Below are 26,210 nucleotides of genomic sequence, written 5' to 3' on the forward strand. Positions count from 1 at the left end.
CTGTATTTTTCTATTTTTTTTCTAGATGAACATTATCTAGCTACTCGTTTCCATGCCAGCCGTCTCTATGACAACCTGTTCTTACAAAAATCTTTGAACTTCATAAAATATTATTTCAGAACTTTCTGCTAATTATCAAGGGAATAGGGATATAATGTACCTTATAGCCTTTTTGTTTGATATATTTTGATTCTATTTATAACTTTTTATCTTTTTTTTTCTTGAAATTATGGTGGATTCTGATATTGATTATATTGATGATCTGTCTTCATCAGATGTTTCTCTTTTTGAGGAGAAAAGAGGCGAAAAAAATACATAAAAAGGAGAAGAGGGCACGTAAAAATCGTAGATCTTTACTTCTAAAGTCTACTTCTGCGGGTGAATATTCGTGGGAAAAGACATATCATCGTTCTTGGGATGTTGTTCAAGAAGATCAGCAGGGAAGCCTTACAACTACACTTATTCAGATGACGCAAGAAGGAAAACGTAAGAGGTTATTTTTCTTTGGGTATCCTTGCTTTTTTTTATTGGGTTTTTAGGATTCTTCGTGATACAGTTCCGTTGCAACGTGGAATTATTAGATATCTTGTTCTTGTCCTTGATCTTAGTTCTGCAATGGCTAAAAGAGATATGATTCCTACTAGGTATCTTGTGGAAATTGATCATGCCTCTGCGTTTGTTTTAGAATATTTTGAACAGAATCCATTAGCTCAATTATCTATTCTCGGCATGCGTGAGGGTCGCGCTGTGCTTATTAGTTACCAAGGAGGTAGTTTTATACGTTTTTAGTAGTATTTTTTAAAAAGGTTATGAATAGGAAGTCCTCATGAACATTTGATTGCTTTGAAACGATTAAAACAGATGGATCCTTCAGGTGACGTATCTTTACAAAATGCTTTGGAAATGTCTCGTACACTTTTATAGTAAATAAATGGAAAATGTATAAATTATGGTTAATTGGTTTTATAGTTCTGCTCCAAAGCATGGAACAAAAGAAGTTTTGTTAATTTTTGGTTCATTAATGTCACTTGATCCAGGTGATATTCATGAAACAATTGATGCTTTAATTAAAGATAAAATTCGTGTATATATGGTTGGTCTTTCTGCTTCTGTTTCCATTTGTCAAAAAATATGTAAAGAGACGAATGCTGGTGACGAATGTAATGCATAGTTTTTTATTTTTAAAATTTTAATAAAAAATAGCGTCTTATGGCATTGTTTTGAATGAACAGCATTTTAAAGATCTTTTGATGCAATTTGTTATACCTCCTGCTTTACAAAAGTCATATGAATCTTCAGGAACGTTAGTTATGATGGGATTTCCGTCGAAATTAGTTGAAAAAGAAACATTATGTTCTTGGTAATATTTTTATTAGGAAAATATTTGAAGTTTTATTTTCTTAGTCATTCGAATGTAATTAAAGAAGGATATCTCTGTCCACGATGCTATTCTAATGTTTGCTCGCTTCCAATTAATTGTCCAAACTGTGATCTTACATTAATTATGTCTACCCATTTAGCGCGTTCTTATCATCATTTATTTCCTCTTAAAAATTGGGTAGAGGTTCCATGGGAAGAGTAATATTTCAAACTATTTATTTAATAATTAATTTAATATTAAATCTAGAGCAGTTTCGACACATTGTTATGCTTGTTTAATGCCTTTTCCTGAAAAACCTAAAGAACTTACTTCAGATTTATTTTATAATACTATTAATCATTCTAAAGAAAAAAATAGAATAGATTCGTTTTCGGTTATGCATAATTCTGTTTCAATTAGTTTTCGGTATGCATGTTCTGATTGTCATAAACATTTTTGTATTGATTGTGATGTTTTTGCGCATGAAATTTTGTTTGAGTGTATTGGTATGATTAATATTGTTATTATTTATTTAAAATAATTCTATTAAAAAGGTTGTCAAACTACCCTAAAATATAAAGAGAATAAAGGTGCTAGTGCATTAGCTTTATTGGAGAAAAAATAGGAGAAATTAATAGATGTTTTATAAATAAATTATAGATTCTATTAACAAGCGATTTATGTTTTAAAAAATTATCCAAGTTAATTATATCTTTCTTAATACAAACCATATAATATAATGAATGATTGAACGCAAAGTTAAAATTTCTTACATATGCTAGCAAAGCAGAAACCAGAAGATCTAGCTTCCTTAAAAAAAATAACAAATACATAATGCCTAAAGATTGATCCAGAATGCATATAAGTGCTATAAATGTGTTAAATCTAAACTTAATTATGCGCATTTTATGTAAACTTAAAATCATAAAAAAACTTAATAACTATATGTTCCATGATAAGATGAATGATGATGATGACTTCTCCACCTTTCTACTTGAAATGCTACTTTTTGCCCGTATTTACTCCCACGTAATGATACCATATGTTTACGAATTTGAGTTGATACTTGATCACGATGAGCTGGAGATGCATGTTGCAATATATGTTGAATAAGATAATTTCCATATTGATCAGAAGCTATATCAATTAAAGGGATACGAGGTCTATCAGCTCTCCCTTCTGTAACTTTGGCTAGATATTGATTTAAGATATCTGGGCCTCCTGCTTTAATTGCTTTTTCTACTACTTTGGAAGCAAATTGATCAACACTATAAGCTACTGAATTTTCAAGAATATGCGATAATGCTCTTTCCCTATCTGAAGGAGAGCCATATTCAACCATATGCTGGATGACCCAGTTACCCCATTGACCTCTTGAAATAATATCAATTTTATTTAAAACTTCTTCAATACATGGCCTCTGTGATTAATGTCAATATAAAAATATTTAAAAAGAGTTTTCAACTTTATCTTCTTCTAAGCAATTTTCGAAAATATTTTGTACTACCAGGCTTCCTGTTTCACCAAGAGCTACATCATGCCACATGCCTTCAAGAGCTGTATTTACGTATTTCATGATAGTAGGAGGAGATCCTTCCCAGCGGATCTCAAAAAGCTTTTGCCATACATGACAAGCATAGCGATGAGTCACAGTTTCCGGAATTCGACGAAGTAATTCGCTCACCATAGTTGCTTTTACATCTTCGGCAACATTATCGAATGCTTTTTGGACAACATGACATCCAAATGCATCCATTGAAAGAGTAAGAACATTTCCTCTAATAGCAGAAGCAATTCCATTTATATGTTCTTGTGTACCATGTTCAAAGCATCGTTGTACAAGAAAGTTACCAAAGCGATTTAACATTAAAGGATAAGCTTGAGCTACAATAGCATCAATAATAGCGTGTTTTTGTTCAGCTGGTGCTAGTTTAAGTTTTTGTTGAAGAAATATTGAGGCTTGTTGATCATTACAATATACGATTTTGTCCACAATAATCTTATATATATTTAATATATCAAGAATATAAGCAATTAAAAAAAGTACAATACCTGCCAATTATACGCGGCATTTCTATCTAAAAGGCGACGATAATTAATGGGCTCTTGAGAATGAATATATCCTGAAGCAGATTGAGGGATAGATGTCTAAAAAATATAAGTAAATTGTTTTATGTGCCATTGAAAATTACATTAGAATTCCAAATATGTTGATTCATTGCTACATTTCCTGGTACAATATTTCCCTGATGATCGTTTGGAATCTGTATAGAATTAAAAGTAGATGGTACAGCCATAGGTAAACGAGGTATTCCTGATGACGAACCTGTGGAAACTGCAGACATAGCAGGAGATGGTGGCTGATTAGGAAAAGAACCAAAATTATTGAATGAAGTATAATTAGAATCGGTAGATGCTCTTCTTCCAGACAAGGCAAAGTGATTAAATCCACCGCTTACGGGAGGTCCACTAATGCTAGTAGAAGCACGATGCACTTTCCAAGGCCTTATCATCCCAGTTTCTGAAGAAGTCTGAGTAGAGATTGGCGAAGATCGAGCAGTTGCTTGTATTTCGTTTAATGGCATAGTAGTAGTATTTTTAAGAGGACTATTTGATCGAGGTATAAAATTCCATGTATTATTATTATTTCGTTTAGGAAAGGCTAATGTTATATTTTCCTCAGATTCAAAGTCTGGCGTAGAATCCTCAGTATAAGATACGGGCCAATATGAAGTAGTCTGTGGATTTGCTGTCTGAGAACATTGATGAAAATCATTCAATTGAGAAACATCCAATTTGTGTAAATAATTTTCTGCGCCAGAAATATTGATTACTTGATCAATTGTATGCGCCGTAATCCTAGATTGTGCTACTTCTTCTTCAAGATGCTGAACTTGTCGTTGTGATGCTTTTAATTTTGCTTTTAAGCGGGCAATTTCTGCTGATTCTGCAAATGTTGCATATGATGATGCAAAATCCACCGGTGTAAGTGGAGATATCATCGATGATGTATCTGTAGATGTGGAAATAGAACGTGCATGATCATGCATAATTGGCGTTGGATTTCCTATATGAGCCGATTTCAAAGATATTTCTTGTTCTTTAGATGTTATTATTTTCTTTGTTTCGTCTGTTTCTTGTGTTATATGATCGTTTTTTATCATAATCTCTGATAATTGTTGTGTTATTTGCTCTTCTTCGCTCTATCATCAAAAGTATTTAGTTTTTTCATATAAAACATAAATAAATGCATGCATACATCTCCAAATGTTTTATCCGACCCACATGGGACATTCGTATTATATTCTTCTTCATTCTAAAACCTTGATCAAATACTATTTCTCTTAGATCAAATAATACATACTTTTAATTCGTTTTTTTTCCCTCTCCAACAATTCTGCCCTCCTAAAATTACACTTTCTATTATATCCCCTTGTTTTTCATCTATATTCTCTATTCCAGAGAATGCTCTCATTCTAATTATGTATTATCTTTCTTTTTTCATCAAAACAGAACAATCAATAACGTTAGTAAATTTTATTAAAAAACCTAGAAAAACTATTAAAAATTATATCTTCTGAATCCCCTCCTCATTGCTATTACTATTCTTTTATTTAAATATCTTTATTCTTCACAAATTTAATAAATTTAATGAATTAATAAAAAATATCAACACGGTTGGTTTGTTCGTGTACGTTTTGCTTGACAAATATACCGTTAGCTTCAAAGGTAATGCTTAAGGACACATATGTGTTCCTATTCTTCACTAATTCCTCTGTGTGTCCGGGAATGTTCCTGTGCCTTTTTAAGTTAGCGCACTAAGAATAGGTTAAATATGGGTTAATATTTTAAAGAAATAATTTGATTATAAAGATTTTTAGGAATAAAAGACATAAATATTTTATATTTTAAGAGTAAGGATGAGACGATCTTCAAATAGAGTAAAAGATTTATCATCAAAACGAAAGACTCGTACAATTCGTAAAAATAATAAAGAAAAGTTAGTAATTAGTGAAAAAAGAAGTTGTTTCTTATTATTTTTTTTGATACAAGATAATTCTTTAATATAGAGGTAACTCGTTCAGCGACAGCTAAAATGCCTATAAATACAGAACGTCAAGCTTTAAAAGCGATACAATTGGGTGATAAATTGCCGGATATTGTATTGAAGAATGAATTGGGAGAAGATGTTTATATTCAAAAAATTGCGGAAGAACATCCTATTATTATTTTTGGTATATTTTTTTATATAATTTTTATGATTGGGTTGAAATCTTTAAGCATACCCAAAAGCATCTACACCTGGATGTACAGTTCAAGGTTGTGGATTTCGTGATAATTATGAAACGATACTGTCCAAAAATTATCATATTTATGGATTAAGCATGGATACTCCAAAGGCTCAATTAAATTTTAAAACCAATCAAAATTTCCCTTATCATCTTTTATCAGATCCTAAAGCAGAATTAATCAGTGCATTAGGTGCATCTAAATCTGGCCTTAAAATTGCAAGAAGTCATTGGATATTCGAAAAAGGTGGAACATTATTAGATATGAAAATTGGAGTATCCCCTAAAGATAGTGTGGAAAAAGTAATGGCTAAGATTTTGGAACAAAATTAAATATTTCATCTATTTTTATAATAAATTTCTTTTTTTTTACTTTTTTTCCTTTGATGACATTTATTTCATACATAAATATTATAATAACTAATATTTTACCATATAAAAAAGATTTTCTATAATAAAATACCCTTACTATAATATTTATTATATATTTCTCATTTTTTAGTAATATTACTTAGTAATTCTCAAAATTTTATTAAAAAATACTATTCTATATTTTTAAACCTAATATATATATTTTTGATTTTTAGAAATATATTCAAAATATCTTTTATTTGTGCCTTTAATCATATGAGACTGTGTATTTTGAAATAAAAATCATATTAATATTTTTTTTGAATATTGAATTACTGCGATATTGACTTCAAATAAATTATCCATATTATTAATTTTCTAATAAAAATAAAAAAGGGACAGAAAAACCCTTGTAAGAAGTAATTTGGAATGAATTTATTTAGGTTTCTCGGTATTTTGTTTTTATTTGTTTTTTAAACGGGAAAAAATGACTATTTTTAGGTGATCTTTCACATCTTGCTAGTGTCTTTATTTTGCTTCAGAAGATCCGTAAATCACGGTCATGTTCTGGAATATCATTTAAATCACAAGTTTTGTTTTCAATTGTTTATCTTACTCGATATATTGGTGAATACGAGTAGATTTTTTGTTTGGAAAATTTTGATTTTTTCGATAGATCTTTTCTTGAATTATGTTTCCTTTTATAACACACTCATGAAGATATTTTTTATTGCCAGTCAAAGTTATATTATTTATCTTATGAAAGGACCTTTCAAGCCGACAAATGACCCAAATATTGATACATTTAAAATACAATATTTAATTGGCGGAGCAGCTATATTAGCAATTATTTCTCCAAGTAGATATACATTTTTAGAAGTTTGTATATTTGTTTTTTTTATTAATTTATTGATGTTTTTTAAAGATTTTTTGGTGTTTTAGTATATGGCTCGAATCGGTTGCTATTTTGCCGCAATTGTTAATGTTACAAAGAACAGGAGAGGCAGAAAGCTTAACTACGCATTATTTGTTTTGTTTGGGATTATATAGAGGATTTTATATTCCAAATTGGATTTATCGATATATAACAGAGAGGTTTTATGATATTGTCGCTATTATTGCAGGTCTTATTCAAGTATAATAGGAAGCATTGTGTTATTTGTGTATTTTAACATGTCTTAGACAGGATTATATGCAGATTTCTTTTGGCTTTATTATACAAAAGTACTCTATGGGAAGAAATTTGAATTACCAGCTTAACTATATTGGTTCTTTGAATCTAAATTTATTAAATTATTTGTATCATTGTTTCTAAAACATTTTTTAAAAAATGTTTCCATATTACATTTGTTTAATTTATTTAAATAAAAGTATTTTCGTAAGAAAACTATTATTTATCAGATTGAAGCATTTATCTAAAAAACTGTTTTTATCTCCTTTAGAATTCTGATTTTAGCTATTTAACTTAGATATTTTCATTTTAGAACTAAATTTTAAAAATATAAAACTATAGTTTAGTTTATAAAAAAAATTACAAATTTTTAATACTACTATATTATAAACATACATTGCGAAAAAAACTGGTCTTAGAGCTGTTGATATGCCTAATGAATATCTTAATTACTTAGACAAATTTTAAAATTACTTTAAAGTTAAATCATATATATATAGTTGCACGTAATATGTATATTTAAAATGTTAAAATAAATATTACATATATCTATCCTTTATATTATCGTCCATTTATAACTATCTATAACAAATATTAGCAAAAAAATATTAACAGTTAAAAATACTTTTCTAATTTCTCGTAAATGATTACGATTTGGAAATCCTTGTTTAATCCAACCCTGAATACTTTTCTTCCAATTCTCTTCTTCCTCTCTTTGTTTTCGAATAAATCCTGGACCTACATCAAATTCTTCACCAACAACAAAATTTTGGGTATCTGTATAATTTGAATTTGATAAGCCATTAGAATTATTACTCGATTCAAAAAAGATATAAGAATCATTATTGGCTAAATCCTTAATTCCCTCAAATGGATCATTTTCATCTTCTGTTGATGGGTTGATTTTAATCCAGCACATCTTTTGAGGATCAAACATCATATCTCCAACAATTTGCATATCTTTCTTATCAGAAATATGAGAAATAAGCGCTGGACGTGGAGATGTATAATACAGATCAAATTTCTGTAATTCTACTTCATTACCTTCCCAAATTCGAGTTTGAGGATTATATTTCATTTGCCCAACAACTACATAAGAATTTAGTCAATAGCAATAAATAACTAAAAGTACCTTTGGGAATAGGTGATGAATTTAAATTACGAATAAGTGTAGGCATTTGTTTAGTTTTTTTCTTTAATTTAATTTTTGTAGGAAATAGTTGTATATTAGTTTTAGGTCTGAAACCGTTGTTCTTAATCATAGGATGAATATTACTTTTAGAAGACCCATCTTTGTATCGATCTAGATATATAATTATTTGATTATTTTTTATTAAAAAAACTTACCCATCTCAGGAATCTTTGAGTAATGAGTTTCCAACGGTATATCTGAAGCATCTTTAAATTTTAAATGTTCTTTTTTATAATTTTTTTCTGAATATTTATTCTCTGTGGCAAAACATGTAGGTAAATCGTCAAATGCATCTAATTCTGTTCCATCTCCATAATTTGATAGTTTTTGAGGACGAGTTAGAATTCTAATAGGAGAATGATCTCGAGATATTCCATCAGATGTACACTTTTGGAACTTATTTAATAGCGTAGTACCTCTTGCTAAAGATGCATTGGTAGGTGAAGCATATCGTGGAACTCTGCTAACTATTCCAGGAAATTCATCACTTCCTCTTGAATATCGTGGGTTAGATGAGTTAAAATTATTTGAATGTGTTTTTGAGTGTCCATTTTCTAAAACAGTTTTAGGATGATTATGATGAGTATTATAAGTATTTGATTTAAGTCGTGAATTATCCGACAAATTATAGTGAGGGGGGGATATATACTGAGACTGTAAAGAAGGCATTGATCGCTTCGTAGACATGGAATGAAGATTATCTTCTTGTTCTTGAAAATTCATTAACGAAGATTTTTTCGAGACCATTTTTTCTTGGACCAAGGGTCGATTTTCAGAATATGATGGCCTGGAAATATTCTCTTTATTTATTTTAGGTAGTGGTAAAACTGGTTGTGGAATACGAGAAGACTTTGAGCTAAACTTGATTGTTGCCTGTGGCTGTCTTTGGGGATTTTGCGTATCATTATCCATAAAATGCTTAATAATATTGACATTGGAATTAAATTTTTTTGATGAATCAAGAAAATTGTCTTTGTCAACTTCAATATCTACAAAAAAGTCTTCCTTTAAAAATTGTACCTCTTTAAGAGTACGCTCATTTATCTTTCTTTGTCTACATATATCGAATCTTTTTTGTAGATCCAATGCACTTGATGGAAGTTCTATTCCTTCCAAAATACTTTCATCTTCACTTAATGTCATTGAACTCATAGAAGGACTCAAACTAGATGCTATAGAAGCTCTTGCCGACCTAGAATCTGCACCAGCACTCCGTATACCCAACGATGAATCACCCCAATCATCATTATCACTTTCTAGTGTCGGTGCATGTGATATACCTAATGCATGTGTTTTTTGAGGTGGATGATGAATGTGAAAATTATCTATGTTATTTGGAATATCAAAATCTGATTCAAATGTATCATCAAATGTACTATTTTGTGCAATTATTGACGGTTCCACACTTTTCCGAGGAAGCAATCCTTCACGAAGTCGCTTTTGAACTGCTGTCTGTGGCTTTTCTATTTTAGCTGACCAGTCCTCAATATCGCCGAATACGTCTTCATTTTCAACTGCTGAAGATCGTTGAATAAGCTTTTCATTTAGTAGTCCTGGTGTTAATTGTATATCATCTCCCCAATCATCCATTACTGTTACTCCTGCCTTACGTGTCCCTAAACGACGAATTGTACCACCCATCAATGATGATGGAGTAATATTCCGAGGCAAAGGAATACCTGACATTGCCGCTTTTTCCATCACTTCATTAATATCTTTTACCATCATCTCTTTTTCAAAAGGTACATCTTTTATATGGTCACGAATTAGCGATGCATCTGAAACCTGATCCGATATATCGCAAATCTCTCCCAAAAGATCTTCGTCATCCCATATTTCTACTTCTTTGTTCATCTTTTAAAAGCTTATAAATATTTCCTTATTTATTATAAATTTATAAAAAATAATAGTTTAAAAGAATAATAAGATATAATTCAAAATAAGAAGTATTATTGAGAGTCTTTTATTCTTATTTTCCGAGTTTATTCATAAATATAAGACTTATTTATTATCTTAATTTTTTGAGGGCAAAAACTGGTTCAAAGCCATACGAGGGTTAAAGTTTCGAGACTTAAAGGATTGGGTTAATATAAATCAATGAACTAAATTATTTTTGAAAATAAAAATATCTCTTTAAAAACAAATAAAATTAGTTAGAATGTGCTATTAATTCATGTATAATACTGAGATTATTCCTAGTTATAACATAAAATAACAAATAATTAAAATACGTAATATAATCTAAGGTCATAGGTTGTATATATCGAGTAAACCATTGATCCTTTATGTACAATGCATGGGTATCGTCTTGGCCAATATTTTTTTAACATTAAATTTTTTGTTTTCTAATCGTTAATGAGTTATGCAAGGTAAAAATATAAAGTGTGTAAGCTATAAAAAAATAAAATAAACCATACTTCAAGGTAATCACATTAAAGAATATTCCTGTTTATTATAATTTGAACAATGATGAAGAGTTGGAAGATACATATGTATATTTTTAGAAGTTGATACTAGTCCATTTGTATGATGAGGATTTGAATTTTCTCGTGAAGAATTATCAAGTACTCCTGTAACATTATTTCCACAAAGACTATTGTTTTTTTCAATTCTCATGGCTATTTTCCTCCCAACAGCAGTTGATCTAATGGATGGAAGCAATGGAAGAATACAGTCTTCTAATTGTTTTCGTTGAATAGAATCAGCATAATCTAATGAAGTTTGAATGACATAATTGGCATATGAATCTCGAATCAAGCTTGCTATTTTTCTTGGAAGTTCTTGAATAAGTAAACTACGTGTTGGAGGCTCAGCCATTCTTATACACTAATTTCAATTAAATATGCTATATTTAATAGTAGATTACTTTTACTTTTTCTATGACGTTAGAACTAAATTTTTGTACTGATAAAAGACAAACGTTTCCTATAAATCGATGAATCAAAGGTTCGCTAAACCTAGCATCACCAAGATCTAAAATATATTGAACAACATAATTTCCAAAAGGATCCTATAAAAATTAAAAACAATATTACTATTGTTTAACTTTATACTTGAACAAGATTAAGAGCATTATTCGTAATCTCTTTGGCAATTTGTATTTTTTGAGAATCAGATGCATGATCAATACAACGTTGAAGAACACAACATCCATGACGATGAGTTGCAACTTCAACACAATTAGAACAAATAGCATCAAATATAAACTAAAATAACAAATTAATTTATTAAAAATCATATTTAAGCAAACCTGTATATCATTAGTAGATAATTTGTTGAGACATTTTTGAATAACATGATTTCCGTTTAAATCTTTAATTAAAGTAACAACATTAGAATTCAGTGCATTAATTATAATTTGTATCTAAAATTAAATAAATATTATAGAATTCTGAAATAATAAAGTACTTGTTCAGGTGTAGAAAGATATTCTATCATTTTCTGGACTGCTCTAGTTCCATGCATATTTAATGATATAGGAATTAAATCAGAAGCAACAGATCGTACAATTGTAGTACGTTCTTCATCGTTACAATGTTCTAAAAGTTTTTGACATAAATAATTCCCAAATGGATCTATAGATTTAAAGATTTGAAGAATTTAAGCATAAAAATTACCCGTCATAAGTTCTACAGCATGGGGATAGGTCTCCATAAAAATTATTGATGTTCTTCGAGGATCACGTTCTTCAAGTTTTTTTTGAAGATATCGACAACCATGTTGATCTTTACAAAGAGAATAGATTTCACCTACGAACGCTTCTAATGCTGCACCTGTAAATCTATTTCCTAAAATATTGAATTACTAAAAATGTACAATTAATTTTATATATACCATCAGAATTTGCATTCTTTTTATGATTGGTTCCTCTATTATTTGCATACGTAAAAGAAGTTTGTGATGTTTCAGTTGATGGTTGATTACTCGCTGAATAAAGTGGATATGACCCGTATGTAGCAGATTGATATGATGAAGGAAGATTCATGATACCATATTTTCCATATATATTAGATGAATGTAAAGAAGAAACAGTTGATGGAAGAATAGGAACATTTAAAGGAGATTTAGCATTTGGAAGCAAAAACCCTATTGAATATTGGGACTGAGATACCTAAATATTTTAGAAAAAAATATAATATATATGGAATTACATTATTGGAATTACTATTAGATTGTTTATTAGATTCAGAATAGTTTTCTGATTTTGGTTTTAAATAATTAAAAGCAGTAGAAGCACTAGATGTTGATAGAGATGGCTGATTTTTCGATGTAAAGGATGTATAATTTATATTCATAGAGCTTTGCAAATTCTGATTAGAAGAATCCTTTTCTTTTATAGAATGAAATTTGGGTGATACAAGGTTTTCATCTTTCAACGAAAAAGATGGATGACCACAACTAGCATCTAATGAAGAATATACCAAATTAGTATCTTTTTGTGTATTTTGAGATTCACATTTGATAAATTTTTCATGAGAATCCTGATGTGTTGAGCGAGTTAAATTGAGAGTAGTATTTGACGAAGTAAACTAATTATATATTAAAATTTCTAGGAATTATGCTTTAATACAACCATTTCAGGAAAATTGTTTCGTTTAATTAGAATTGGAAAATTATCGTTAATTGTTTCCATTTCTAAATATTTTTTAACAAAAGGCGATGCTTAATAATTAGTATATTATTTTTGATTATTTTAATGTTATATACTTTTTTCTTTATTTTTCATATTATTTTCAAATGTAGATGTTTGATGTAGATATGATTGTCTGTTATTTGAAAATTCATCGTGAAAAATATTGTAATTTTCATTATTTCCTTGCAGAACTGATAAACTTTTATTATTACTAGTTAATAATGTTTGTAATATAACTCAATCCATGACCATAGTTACCTATTATAAGAATTGATATTAAGATTTTTCATTAGAATTTCCGATTCTCCTAATTCTTTATGTGATTCGGAAAATTGAGACGATCTTGAATTATCATCTGACGGTGGAGTTGCTAATTGTCCCCCATTATGAAATTGTTCATAAAATTGTAAAGGCGATGTAAGTCTAGGAACTGAAGTAAAATACATACGTGTATCGGATGGAATTTGTAAATTTGGCGGCGTATTGGGAGCACTGTTTACTGATATACTTCCAATAGTATCATCGTCATAACCTAATAAAGCTTGTTCATCCCGTTTCTGACGAAGTTCTAGTAATTTCATTTCTTTTTCAAATCGTCGACGATGTTCAATACGTTGCAATTCGTATTGCTGACGTTTCATCTCAAGCTATCAAATTTAAACATAAAAATCTAATACCCTTAAATCACTCTACCGCATGAGTTTTATTAATAGACTATATAAAAATATTAAAAAAAGATGAAAATAATAATGATTTTTTACCGAGAGAGATAATTCTGATGTATAGTCTTTACGCATATAATTATCAACTCCTTCATTCCTATTTTTTGAAGAATCTGATAAGTTGTGGTTTTTGTATATTTTTTCATGGTCTGTTGTGCTAAAAGTCGATACAGAAATATTATGTTTGAAAGGAGAAGAAACAGATAAGTGTTTAGTCGGAATATATGCGTTCAAAAATGATAATTCCGATTTCTTATTAATGTCATTACCATTTTCAATACTGTTTTTTCTGAATTTATTATCTGGTGATCCAGAAGAAATTGACATCTTTCTGGGCACCTATTTTTTATAATTATCTGACTATTCAAAAAGAAAAATGACAAAATAAAGCCATAATATTCTTTCTATTTCATATTGAATATAATTGTCTGACTATATGCATTCTCTAGGCTTCTATTTTTCTTATTTTTTTATATCTTACCTTTTTTTAAATTTTAAAAAACTTTTAACTTATCACACTTGCATAAACGAAAAAAGACAAAAATATACTCTTCAATTCAATCCTACAACTCTTTCTTAAAATATTAAGAATAATACAATTGAATTTTAATATTGTCTTTGATGAATTAAAATCTTAAGATTAATCATCGAAAAGTATTTATCAAATTTTTAAAGATTCCTGTAAAAAAATATATTATAAATAAATGTTTAAGTTTATATTCAAAATAGTTTTAGATTACTTTAATATGAATTATAAGCTAAATTATTATTTTTTCTTGTATATAAAAGCTATTTTTTGTTCATTGTTGAATTAGTTATATATAGAAGTTGAGGTTACATTTAGATTGATACAGTGTTTAAATTATAAATAAAAGAACAAAAAGAAATATTATATATATATTATTTTTATATATAAAGTAGAATATATTTTTTATATATTATTTAATGATTTTTTTATGAAATAGAAAACGTCTAATTTATATTAATAACATGGTTTATATATATGTATATATGTAAAAGTAAAAATATATATGGAAAAGAATTATTTTTAAATAATATTTATAGATTAGTCTATAATAATATATTAAAATATTATTTTACCTAATAAAACTATATATACTTCTAATATATTTGTATTTTTATAAATATTTAAATTATTATATAATTCTGGACAATTTTTATATCTAAAAATGCAAATATTTTATTAATTTATATTTAACAATTCTATATTAACAATGATCTAATAAAAAAAGGCATTAAATAATTATCAACATGTCTATTTCTTTCAAAGAAAAAAAAATTAAAAAAATCATCAAAATATAAATCTATCATTAAATTAAAAATATATAATTGAATTCTAATTTAAATAAATAAAATAAGAAAATTTCCTACAATACTTATAAAGATAAATTCGATATATATGTTTTTTTTTCTATACAATAAATCTAAAGTGTATAATACTTTAATAAACGCACGAAACATTATTAATTAATATATTTTTTATATCAATATATATTTTTATATTTAAAAATTATTTAATATTTTTCACATCTTTTCAGTTATTTAAGAATTACTATTTTTTTCTAGTTGAAAATACATAAAATTTCTATGTTCCTTAGAAAAAGTTAAATATGACATGGAAAAAGATAAATGATTTAAACAAAAACCATAAAGATAATAAAACTACACAGAAAACCTTGAAAATTGGTCAGGCGTTTGATATTCTTTTAAAACTGGAATATAAGGGAAAATCTTTAACAGATCCAGTCCATACTTTAAAGGTACAGAAAAATATATTAAATTTTTTAATAATATCCAATTATTTCAGGATAAATGGAATCTTCTTCCGGCATTCTTGAAAGTTAAAGGACTTATTAAACAACATACAGATTCATTTAACTATTTTGTTGACGTAGATCTTAAAAAGATTGTTAAAGCAAATGAAAAAGTAACAAGCGATGTTGAACCATGGTTTTATTTAAAGTATTGATGATCATTATTTATTATTTCGTATTTAATGTCTTTGTCTCACTAGATATACTAATATTCAAGTTGGATTTCCTACACGTCAAGATCAAGATGCTATTGATAATTCAATAGCTCCTCATGAATGTCGCTTGAGAGATCTTACATACGCAGCTCCTATAATTGTGGACATTGAATATACAAGGGGAAAACAAGTAGTAAGGAGAAAAGGTGTTCAAATTGGTCGTTTACCTATTATGTTAAGAAGTAATAAATGTATTTTATTTAATAAGACAGAAGCACAAATTACAAGGATGAATGAGTGTCCACTTGATCCTGGTGGATACTTTATTGTTAAAGGTACTGAAAAAGTCATTCTTGTACAAGAACAACTTAGTAAAAATCGTATTATCGTTGAGGCAGAACCAAAAAAAGGTTTGGTACAGGCTTCTGTTATCAGGTAAATTAAGAATTAAGATAGCAAAAAATAGCGTTTTACTTTTAGTTCTACACATGAGCGTAAATCCAAAACATATGTTTTAACTAGGAATACAAAAATATATCTCAAACATAACTCAATTGCAGAAGATGTTCCAATTGTACTAATATTTAAAGCAATGGGTCTTCAATCAGATAGAGAAATCCTTGAACTTGTCGCAGGATTAGATCCTGTTTATCAAGATATATTTTCTATTAATATTGAAGAGTGCGCCAAACTTAAAATATACACTCAGCAACATGCATTAGAATATCTAGGAACTAGAGTCAAGATTAGTAGAAGGAATTCTGGAATTATTCAAAGAAGACCACCTTCAGAAGAGGCATTAGAAGTTTTAGCGGCCATTGTTCTTGCTCATATTCCAATAAAAAATTTAAATTTCAGACCTAAAATAATATATTTTGCAATTATGACAAGAAGAGTATTAATGGCTATGAAAAATCCAAAAATGGTGGATGATCGTGACTATGTTGGAAATAAACGTTTAGAACTGTAAAAAATTTAAATATTTAACTTAATAATTGATTTTTTAATAGTGCAGGGCAACTTCTTTCTCTTTTGTTTGAAGATCTTTTTAAAACCTTCAATAGGAATTTAAAATTAAACATTGATAAGGTTCTTAAAAAGCCTAATAGAACTCAAGAATTTGATGCATATAATCAAATTTCAATACATGGTGATCATATAACATTTGGGATGATTAGGGCTATATCAACAGGAAATTGGTCTTTAAAAAGGTTTAAAATGGAAAGATCTGGCGTTACTCATGTATTAAGTCGTTTAAGTTATATTAGTGTTCTTGGAATGATGACACGAATATCTAGTCAATTTGAAAAAACAAGAAAAATAAGTGGGCCTAGGGCTTTGCAGCCTTCTCAGTTTGGAATGTGTAGGTATTTAATGTTATTTACTATTAAATAATATAAAATAGTATGCCCTTCTGATACTCCAGAAGGAGAAGCATGTGGTCTGATAAAAAATTTGGCTTTGATGACACACATAACTACTGATAATGATGAAGAACCAATAGAAAAGCTCGCATTTATTCTTGGAACAGAAGGTATTGGTTATATATTTTTTTTGTAGCTTTTAATGAAAAAAAAGATATAAGTTTAATAACTGGGCATGAACTTTATGCCCCAGGAACATATGTTATTTATTTAAATGGAACAATTCTTGGAATTACACGATTTCCAGCAAATTTTGTTTCAAATTTTCGAAAACTTCGTAGAAAAGGACGAATATCAGAATTTGTGAGTATATATATTAATAATCATTACTGTTCTGTACATATTGCATCAGACGGAGGTAGAATATGCCGTCCATTAATTATTGTAGAAAATGGGAAATCGAAAGTAACACCAAGACATCTGAAGGTATCTAAATTTAAATGCTTTATAGCCAATTAATTATAATTAGTCTTTAAAAGCAGGAAAAATGACATTTGATGATTTTTTAAAAAGAGGATTAGTAGAATATTTAGATGTTAATGAAGAAAATGATTGTTATATATCAATATATGAAAATAAGCTTTCAGAATCAACTACTCATTTAGAAATTGAGCCATTTACTATATTAGGAGCAGTAGCAGGTCTAATACCATATCCCCATCACAATCAATCTCCCAGAAATACTTATCAATGCGCTATGGGAAAGCAAGCTATTGGCGCTATTGCATGGAACCAATTGCTTAGAATCGACTCTTTGCTGTATTTAATGGTTTATCCTCAACAACCTCTCGTAAAGACAAAAACTATTGAGTTAATAGGCTATGACAAGGTTTTCTTTTTTCAAAAAATATCTAATTTTAATATTATATTAGCTTCCAGCAGGACAAAATGCTATCATAGCTGTCATGAGTTTTTCTGGATATGATATAGAGGATGCTTTAATATTAAACAAAGTATATCCTTATTTTAAGATATTTTGTGATTAATATATTATATTAAGGCTAGTATAGATAGAGGATTCGGTAGATGTCAAGTTATGAGAAAATATGCAACAACTATTAAACGTTATGCTAATGGAGCGTATGTTTACGTTTTATATTTTCTATGATTTATTGATTTCTAGATATGATCGCCTCGAGCATCCTGATAGAAGCGAAGATGGGCAGTTAGTATGGAAATATGAAACTTTAGAAGAAGATGGTTTGTCAGGTGTTGGAGAAAAAATCGAATCAGGACAAATTTACATTAATAAACAAATACCTACCAATGCAAATGATAATACAATTGCTACTGGAATTCAACAACATGAATTATCATGGAAAGCAGCTCCTATGGTATACAAATCTCTTGAACCTGGGTATATCGATAAAATGATGTTAACTACTACCGACTCTGATCAAACACTTATAAAATGCTTAATTCGTCAGACTCGTAGACCTGAACTTGGTGATAAATTTTCTTCACGACATGGTCAAAAGGGTGTATGTGGTCTTATTGTACAGCAGGAAGATATGCCTTTTGATCATAATGGGATAACTCCCGATATTATTATGAATCCTCATGGGTTTCCATCTCGTATGACAGTAGGAAAAATGATTGAGCTTTTAGCAGGAAAGGCAGCGGTTTTAAACGGAACATTACAATATGGTACTGCATTTGGAGGTAGCAAAATAGATTATATAAGTCAAATTTTAGTAGAAAATGGCTATTCATATTCCGGAAAAGATCAGCTTACTTCAGGTTATTTATAAAAATATTCATTCTTGATTTACAATGATTGTATAGGTATAACAGGAGAAGCACTTCAAGCATACATTTTTTTTGGTCCTATTTATTACCAAAAGCTAAAACATATGGTTCTTGATAAAATGCATGCACGCGCAAGGTAAATTTTTATTATAAACTTTTTTTTTATTTATGGTCTACATTTAGAGGGCCTAGAGCCATTTTAACACGACAACCAACTGAAGGACGATCTAGAGATGGAGGTTTACGTTTAGGGGAAATGGAAAGAGACTGTCTTATTGCATATGGTGCATCTCAACTTCTTCTTGAACGTCTAATGTTATCATCTGATGCATTTGAAGTTCATATTTGCGAAACCTGTGGTCTAATAGGTTACAAGGGCTGGTGTAATCGATGCAAAAGTACTAAATCAGTTACTAAACTCACAATTCCTTATGCTGCTAAACTTTTATTTCAAGAATTAATTTCGTAAGTTTTTTTTTTTTTTTTAATTTTTACTTAAATCTTATAAGAATGAATATCATTCCTAAGTTGATTCTAAAGGACGAGTTTTGATTATTTCTCTACCATTTTATGTATATTTTTCTTTTTGTCTGGAATTTTTTCAATTATATAAGATCATCGGCGATCTCTTGACCTTCATCCATTTTAATGAACAAATGCCCTTTAAAAAAGTCAGATTTGTTTGTCAAAAACCTTTAAAAACCGTGTGGATATTATAAATAACATATATATTATCTTATATATGGAAAAAGAGGACATTTTTGTTCTTTCAACTTTTCAACAAAATCAATTATCGTCTTTTAAAGATGTAACAAAAGAGTTCTTTGAAGCATTAAAAGGTTTGTGGATGAGGGATTAATAGGTAACATTTGTAATTTATTCATAGATCTTTCGCTTGGAGAATTAGTGCATGATTCATCTTTTTCATTAGAAGATTCAATTAGTGCACTTGAAGTAAATTTTAAATTAAAAGAAATGACTTAAAAAAAATTAGATGATGGACCCAAAAATGGATAATGGCTTGGAAATGAATAATGAAATTATATGGGATGTGGAAGCAGAATTAAATCCATATAAAGTTCTTGGTTTAATAGATAAAGCCTTTGCAGCAGAGGTGCAGCTAGTAAAATTATTTGATGCAATCTGATAAGAAAGATATCTTGGCAATCAGGTTATTTTTTATCTCAAACAGTGTTTACAAATGTATATATTCAAAAACTATTACTGGAACGTCAAGGTGTTATTCATATAAATGATTTTTATCTGGAAAATAAAAAAAAACAAACCATATATAAAGATTTAGTAGACGTTGTTCTATGGCCGTTTATGATTGCTTCAATTAAGACATGTGGTATTTTTTGCCAAATATTTAATAAAGGCACTCTTTATGAAGTAAACTATTGATTTTTAATAAAATATAGATTGAATTAAGATAAATAGGAAGAAGAAGTATCCTTCAATAGCCACGGTTTATCTTTGCTTGATAATATTGATACGGCTCAAATTTTAGATTTGCTGAGATTCTCCATCTCCTGGTTGGATAGTCATAGTAGTAAATTTGATGAAGAAGATCGTAAATATATCAAAGTCATCCAGTCTAGATTGGAAACCAAAATATCTTTTTTACGTGCCTTAGATTTCTCTTCAACGGTTGATTCAATTAAAGATCTTGAATACATTATTAACAAGGAAAATTTAATTTTTGATTTCGGTCAAGAGATGGATATTTTTTTCTCTATTTCTGTTCAAGCTAAACTTTCAACTACTATGCCTCCTAGACCTATAATGATTCTTCCAATGGATATCGCATTCAACGATTTTAAACATATATGTGAAGATTTTCGAAGAATATTGTTATTAAGCATTGCAAATCCATCTATTTTAACTCCTTCAAATATTCTAGTACTTTTTATTATTTATAATTATTTATTTTAATTTATAATAATAGAATTTTTTTAAATATTTTAGAGCCAAAAAGCCTGCATCTGGTATATTTATTCGAACTATGCTTCAGGTAAACATTTACATTTATACATTTATATTAACTTCAAGAATAGTCTTTGTTTTTTTCAAATAATAATATGATTTTAAATAAGTATCCTGTTCATCAATTTGTTATGGATTCCATATCTGAGATATACTCGGCAAAAGAACTATTCAATGTTATAAATAAATCTAACGAAACATATAATGATTCGAAATATTCTATTTTTAATTCTATAAATAATTTTATTAAAACAGCTACTCCCGTTAGTTGATATGATACTTTGAAAATTGGTTTAATTATGACAGATTTATATGAATATTTTTCGTATAATGTGTCACAATCTTTCTCGTCAGCGTCGAAATTTTTGCAAACTTATTTTAGATTTAGAATTTCTTCAAACTGAGGTGCGTAATATACGTTAATAGTTTTTTAAAAAGGTGATACTTTAATAGGCAGAAAATATTGATATGCAATTGCATTTTCATGAGGATTCAATTCAAAAGCAAGATAATATATATCCATATATATTCTCATCTTGGTGTTTTTATGAAAAACTTCAAATAATGATTTTAATTTGTTTCCTAGGATTTGAATTAGAGCTTCACTCATCACATGAATTATCATTAATATATTGGTAATTTTTATAGGAAGAAAATGAATTTTATATTAAATAGCTCAATAGGTATTTAGATTATTTGTTAAAAATATATCAAACTCATTTAAACAAAATATCTTCTTATAATGTTCGTTTTTTTAACAAGAAATATCCAACTATATGTTTTTCTGAAAAAAATGATACTATTCTAGTTACTCAACAAATGAAATTTGATCAACGTTGGACTAATGGCTTGCAATTGTTATGCAATTCATTTTATAAAGTATAAAATATAAATGTTATTAAATTATTTAATAATTTGATTCTAGCTTTTTTTGATTTTGAAGCATTTTTCTCTTATTTGTTCGCCTAATAAACCGCAAGCACCTAAGTCTTTTATGTATAAACAACGTTTTAAACCATTTTTATTTTTAAAAACACCAGAATTTCTAAACTACGAAACGTTTATTAAAGATTCGGATATGTCAGATATATCAGTATTATTTTCTTATATATATATATCTATTAATATTTGATAGATAGTGGAATTACTTAAAATTTTAATAGATAATTTTTCAAAAGCAAAAACTATTTTCGAGATAATAAAAAATACAGATCCTAAAATTTCTAGCATGTTGTTGTGTTATGATGATTTTCAAAATGTAAGAGTATATTTCTCATAATCAAATATCTAACAAACATAAAGAATGTGAAGAATATCGTAGAGTTATGTCTAGAAAACGAATTAACTTGTAAAATAATATTAGAAAAAGTATTAAAAAACAATAACGTATGCAATGATGTATTTATTAACATAAAGTATAATCATTTGTGGTTTCCTACAATATCTATATGTCAAAATCATGAAACATTATTGTAAAAAATAATTTAATTTAAAAATCTATTATATAAAGTACATTGCATTTAACTATATTCAAATAATATAACGTAAATTATTGCTACATAATTTTTATAACTCATCATAATATGGCAACACATTTGTATCTCCAACTACAACAACACTTGGCTTTGTTTCAAACATTTTAGATATAGTCTAGCAATAGGTCATATGAAATTCCAAGCATATAAATACTTACTGATTTAATTTCAGTAGCTGTAATTTTCTCAATACGAGAAGCAATAGACTCTTGATCAAGAAGGGAACCAGAACTAAGATAATACGATCCTAATTCTTCATGTATTTTTATCGGATCAGTATCCACGTCAAACAAAGAATATTTTGCCTGAGAAATAGCCCTTTTTATATCATTGTTATCAATTTTTTCAGCCAAAGATCTTAATGCTTCAATAGAAGATTTAACGGCAACTTGAAGTGTCTCAATAGGTCCATAAATATGAATACAAAATAGTCCAGCATCGGAATATACAAAATTATTTGATAACAATTTGGTACCATTTGAGAGATTTTTTTCAATTATACCAAAGGGAGAATTCTCATATGACCATTTAACTCTAGAACCCGTACCAAGCAAATAACTCAATAAAATATATTCTTCAGAAGAAGGCATAAATGCTGCAGGTCGAGGAAATGAAATTAAAAAATGATTCATATAAGATTTAAAACCTATTCTATTTTCGCCTCCATAATAAATTGTCTTTGGAGATGATGCAAGTGTTCCAACAGAAAGATCATTAAAATGTTCACTTATAAGCTCTTCTAATTTCGATTGATCTGCATTTGTTGCCAGAACAACAAGATTATTCTTAACATATGACTTCTTTGCATAATCTCCAATCATTTCAACTGTTGCATAGTTTCTTTCATTAGTATAAATCGAACGACCAAGTCCTCTACGAAATGCTATCTCATGCAAAACATCCTGCCCAAATACTGCTGGTTCATTGTAACATCTTTTGTTTTCAGATAAAGCATAGGGTAATACAGTTTCGTTAAGCTCAAATTCTACTACTATTAACAAAAATACTACTTTTCTTTCATATCAAGAACCATTATATTTCGTTTTTATTAATACTTCGGCTAATAACTCAACAAAATATGCAAGATCATCACGAAGAAATTGAGCTGAAAGTGTCAATATTTCACGAGAACGCCTGGAAAAAATGTCCCCTCCTAGCAATTCCGTCTCTCTAATAATTCTTAAAGATGATCTGCACTTTGTATTCTATATATCAAGGACTATTTAAAAATAATTCCCCAAAATCATAAAAAACAAGTTACCTTAAATGCAAATCGTTCTAACAAGTGGGAAAGGCCAAAAACTGGTTCAAAACGACTTCCTGAACGAATAACAACCGATAGAGAGGTGCCATACCCCCCAGTATCCTTAGAAATAACATTTATACCATTTGTCTGTGTCAGACTAAATCTCGAAAAATCACTAGATTTTGATGCTGTTTTTTTAAAGGTCCTATAAAATAGACAAATTCTTTTTGTTAGTGCCATTTTTTTACGAAAAAAAGGCATAAAAAGGTCTAAAAATGAGTATTTTAAAGTCTTCTATTAATCCGAGGTTAAGATGAGCTGAGCTGTTACGAAGGCAATACAGTTTAAAATTGACTACCAAAAAATTACAATTTTCTAAATTTGCAATAAATGAGGAAAAAAAGAGAAAAAACATAAGAAAATAGACGTAAAAACGAATAATTATATATCATATTGGTATATCTTGTTTTTTTCTGGTTAAAAAATAAGCTAAAATGAGGAAAATAGAGAAAATAGAAAAGCAAAATGTCTCAGTATGCAATAGAACTATGTCAATTAATAATAGAGGATTTTTTTGGACAAATAGTACTAGTAAATATATATTTAATGTTATTTTTTAGTTTTTTATTTATTATATAGGCAACAGTTAATACACTTTTTTTTCATGGCAGATTATCACTAGGAGAAATATGTAAAATATCAAAACTACAGAAAAAATATGTAAAGAAAGCACTTGTTGTTCTTATACAGCACAACTTTGTTCTTTTTTCCACAGTTATTGAGGGATTTTATGAATTAACGTACTATGAAACTACATGGAAAGAAATTCTTAATATATTAAGATATGGGAAAGAAATATTGATTATTTCTAAAAAAATATCGAAAGAAGTAAGCGACTATTTATTAGATGTAATTATGAAACTAACGATGAAAGGCTGGAGCAATTCTTAAATATATTCATTGTCATGGAAAAGTTAAAGTACAAGATTTGTATGCAGTATTTTGCCCATTAAAAGATAAAAATAATGAGGAATATATATCAGTTCAATCTACCATAACACATATGCTTCAAAAAAGATATCTTCGTGTTGTTTTATTGCATCAACTTAAACCTGACTATGATCTTGAGAATGACTTAAGGAATAAAGAATTGGAAAAAAATCGTTTTTCTAAAATTGGAGAAACAAAAAAAAGCAAAGAAATATTGAAAAATATAAAAAAAAATCTTCAGAGTTTAAAAGATGAAGAAATGGATCCGAATTTAGGTTTAAAAAAAAAAGATGTCGATTTAATTGAACAAAGATATAAAAGACAAAAAAAGAACGGTGATTCATCCTATATTTTGGATGTGGGAAATATACTCGTATTGCTTATTTACTTATTTTTAAACTAGGAAAATGTATTTCTAAGAGTGAATCATGAAAAATTTATTACAATATCTCGTAATGCAGATCTTGTACAGCTTGTAGAGAATCGTATTGGGAAAGCAACTGCACAAGTATATTGCCACATATTACAACAACTCGAAGTTCAAAATAATAGCAACAACCAAGAAAGTATTCTCCTTTTATCCTATAAAAAAAATTATAAATATTTAAATAGACACTATTACAACAATGAGTATTCTACAAACATTTCCGAAAGATATAGATTTATCTAAAACATTTATTACAGTTCCAGATAATGATAATAAATCTATAAAAATGGATTCCGATGAAGAAATACCTTTAATAAATGATTTTTATCCTAATGAAACACCAGATAAAATGGCAATTGATACAAACGAATTTTCTAAAAAACTTGAGGAAGATGATACTTCTAGGATTTATGATTTAAATTATAGAGAACGTTTGAAACATATTGTTCAACATCTTGAAGCTTTATCTCAAGATTCGTATCCACTTCTTTTTAAGATTGAAGCTAAACATTTTGGGAAATGGAAAGTTGATTATAAACAACTATCATGTCTTCTTCAGGAGCTAGAATATGAAAAAATTATCGAACATAAATTTGGTTATATTGCTACAAGACTTCTTCGAATTATTCGTGAAAAAGGAAAAGTAGATGAAAAACAGGTATATTATTTTTCTTTGTCTTTAATCTATACACTTATATTTTTAAGCTTGCCTCAATTGCTTTTTTAAAACAACAAAGCATTCGTCCTATTCTTATGGCACTAACTGAAATTGGTGCTCTTGATATTCAAGAAATTCCACGCAGATCTGAAAGACAACCATCTAGTATCTATTTCTTATGGTTTCATAGGTTTGAAAGAGCCAAATCTATTTTAATAGATAGTATTTATCAAGAAATTTCTTATTATCATCGACATTTAAAGAATGAACTAAAACAAAGACAAAAATTGTTAACAAAAATTGAAAGAACTGATGTGCAAGAACATGAAAAAGAGCTTCTTCCAGTTAATGAACAACAAGAATTAAAATATTTCAGAGCTATAGAAGAAAAAATTTTAATACAAATATCTCGACTTGATAGATTAATAATGATATTAAGGGACTATTGACTTGGCATTTTTACTAAGATTTATTATTAAGCAATTTT

The 26,210-nt window shown here is 28.2% G+C and overlaps 10 protein-coding genes across 10 annotated transcripts; 6 read left to right on the forward strand and 4 right to left on the reverse strand.

The window, feature by feature from the left end:
• Positions 1-257: 257 nt before the first annotated feature.
• Positions 258-1,985, forward strand: PNEG_01925 (hypothetical protein; the record flags this gene model as incomplete). Its single annotated transcript, XM_007875710.1, has 8 exons — positions 258-493; positions 540-769; positions 818-923; positions 970-1,160; positions 1,204-1,360; positions 1,405-1,578; positions 1,628-1,866; positions 1,915-1,985. 8 exons carry the CDS (start codon positions 258-260, stop codon positions 1,983-1,985), a joined length of 1,404 nt encoding a protein of 467 aa, XP_007873901.1.
• A 309-nt stretch (positions 1,986-2,294) lies between these two features.
• Positions 2,295-4,835, reverse strand: PNEG_01926 (hypothetical protein; the record flags this gene model as incomplete). The annotated part of the gene is made up of 6 exons (XM_007875711.1): positions 2,295-2,780; positions 2,826-3,359; positions 3,413-3,508; positions 3,553-4,563; positions 4,620-4,676; positions 4,725-4,835. The coding sequence occupies 6 exons, from the start codon at positions 4,833-4,835 to the stop codon at positions 2,295-2,297; spliced, it is 2,295 nt and encodes a 764-aa protein (XP_007873902.1).
• Positions 4,836-5,322: 487 nt separating this feature from the next.
• On the forward strand, positions 5,323-5,982 carry PNEG_01927 (hypothetical protein; the record flags this gene model as incomplete). The annotated part of the gene is made up of 2 exons (XM_007875712.1): positions 5,323-5,595; positions 5,642-5,982. The coding sequence occupies exons 1-2, from the start codon at positions 5,457-5,459 to the stop codon at positions 5,980-5,982; spliced, it is 480 nt and encodes a 159-aa protein (XP_007873903.1). The 5' UTR covers positions 5,323-5,456.
• A 420-nt stretch (positions 5,983-6,402) lies between these two features.
• On the forward strand, positions 6,403-7,260 carry PNEG_01928 (hypothetical protein; the record flags this gene model as incomplete). The annotated part of the gene is made up of 5 exons (XM_007875713.1): positions 6,403-6,451; positions 6,502-6,627; positions 6,677-6,879; positions 6,926-7,135; positions 7,183-7,260. Exons 1-5 carry the CDS (start codon positions 6,430-6,432, stop codon positions 7,258-7,260), a joined length of 639 nt encoding a protein of 212 aa, XP_007873904.1. The 5' UTR covers positions 6,403-6,429.
• Positions 7,261-7,732: 472 nt separating this feature from the next.
• PNEG_01929 (hypothetical protein) lies at positions 7,733-10,217 on the reverse strand (the record flags this gene model as incomplete). Its single annotated transcript, XM_007875714.1, has 4 exons — positions 7,733-7,753; positions 7,797-8,260; positions 8,304-8,474; positions 8,519-10,217. 4 exons carry the CDS (start codon positions 10,215-10,217, stop codon positions 7,733-7,735), a joined length of 2,355 nt encoding a protein of 784 aa, XP_007873905.1.
• A 573-nt stretch (positions 10,218-10,790) lies between these two features.
• PNEG_01930 (hypothetical protein) lies at positions 10,791-14,045 on the reverse strand (the record flags this gene model as incomplete). Its single annotated transcript, XM_007875715.1, has 13 exons — positions 10,791-11,189; positions 11,236-11,373; positions 11,417-11,569; positions 11,614-11,727; positions 11,772-11,938; positions 11,981-12,151; positions 12,198-12,474; positions 12,515-12,892; positions 12,937-13,025; positions 13,071-13,207; positions 13,255-13,643; positions 13,690-13,710; positions 13,758-14,045. The coding sequence occupies 13 exons, from the start codon at positions 14,043-14,045 to the stop codon at positions 10,791-10,793; spliced, it is 2,721 nt and encodes a 906-aa protein (XP_007873906.1).
• Positions 14,046-15,349: 1,304 nt separating this feature from the next.
• On the forward strand, positions 15,350-19,433 carry PNEG_01931 (DNA-directed RNA polymerase III subunit RPC2; the record flags this gene model as incomplete). Its single annotated transcript, XM_007875716.1, has 14 exons — positions 15,350-15,499; positions 15,547-15,701; positions 15,754-16,143; positions 16,189-16,674; positions 16,719-17,071; positions 17,114-17,242; positions 17,287-17,558; positions 17,602-17,961; positions 18,005-18,085; positions 18,133-18,212; positions 18,256-18,872; positions 18,918-19,017; positions 19,065-19,346; positions 19,391-19,433. The coding sequence occupies 14 exons, from the start codon at positions 15,350-15,352 to the stop codon at positions 19,431-19,433; spliced, it is 3,498 nt and encodes a 1,165-aa protein (XP_007873907.1).
• Positions 19,434-19,623: 190 nt separating this feature from the next.
• Positions 19,624-22,343, forward strand: PNEG_01932 (hypothetical protein; the record flags this gene model as incomplete). Its single annotated transcript, XM_007875717.1, has 14 exons — positions 19,624-19,720; positions 19,768-19,835; positions 19,876-19,995; positions 20,037-20,273; positions 20,322-20,783; positions 20,830-20,895; positions 20,939-21,130; positions 21,174-21,272; positions 21,321-21,502; positions 21,551-21,746; positions 21,793-21,960; positions 22,003-22,125; positions 22,170-22,235; positions 22,284-22,343. The coding sequence occupies 14 exons, from the start codon at positions 19,624-19,626 to the stop codon at positions 22,341-22,343; spliced, it is 2,136 nt and encodes a 711-aa protein (XP_007873908.1).
• Positions 22,344-22,433: 90 nt separating this feature from the next.
• PNEG_01933 (hypothetical protein) lies at positions 22,434-23,942 on the reverse strand (the record flags this gene model as incomplete). The annotated part of the gene is made up of 4 exons (XM_007875718.1): positions 23,664-23,942; positions 23,433-23,607; positions 22,561-23,387; positions 22,434-22,517 (listed from the first exon to the last, which is right to left on the reverse strand). Exons 1-4 carry the CDS (start codon positions 23,907-23,909, stop codon positions 22,434-22,436), a joined length of 1,332 nt encoding a protein of 443 aa, XP_007873909.1. The 5' UTR covers positions 23,910-23,942.
• Positions 23,943-24,173: 231 nt separating this feature from the next.
• On the forward strand, positions 24,174-26,172 carry PNEG_01934 (hypothetical protein; the record flags this gene model as incomplete). Its single annotated transcript, XM_007875719.1, has 6 exons — positions 24,174-24,239; positions 24,288-24,536; positions 24,583-24,996; positions 25,042-25,204; positions 25,251-25,723; positions 25,771-26,172. The coding sequence occupies 6 exons, from the start codon at positions 24,174-24,176 to the stop codon at positions 26,170-26,172; spliced, it is 1,767 nt and encodes a 588-aa protein (XP_007873910.1).
• Between the last annotated feature and the right edge of the window lie 38 nt (positions 26,173-26,210).

This window comes from Pneumocystis murina, assembly GCF_000349005.2.
Source record: "Pneumocystis murina B123 chromosome Unknown supercont1.9, whole genome shotgun sequence".
In the NCBI taxonomy this organism is placed as follows: domain Eukaryota; kingdom Fungi; phylum Ascomycota; class Pneumocystomycetes; order Pneumocystales; family Pneumocystaceae; genus Pneumocystis; species Pneumocystis murina.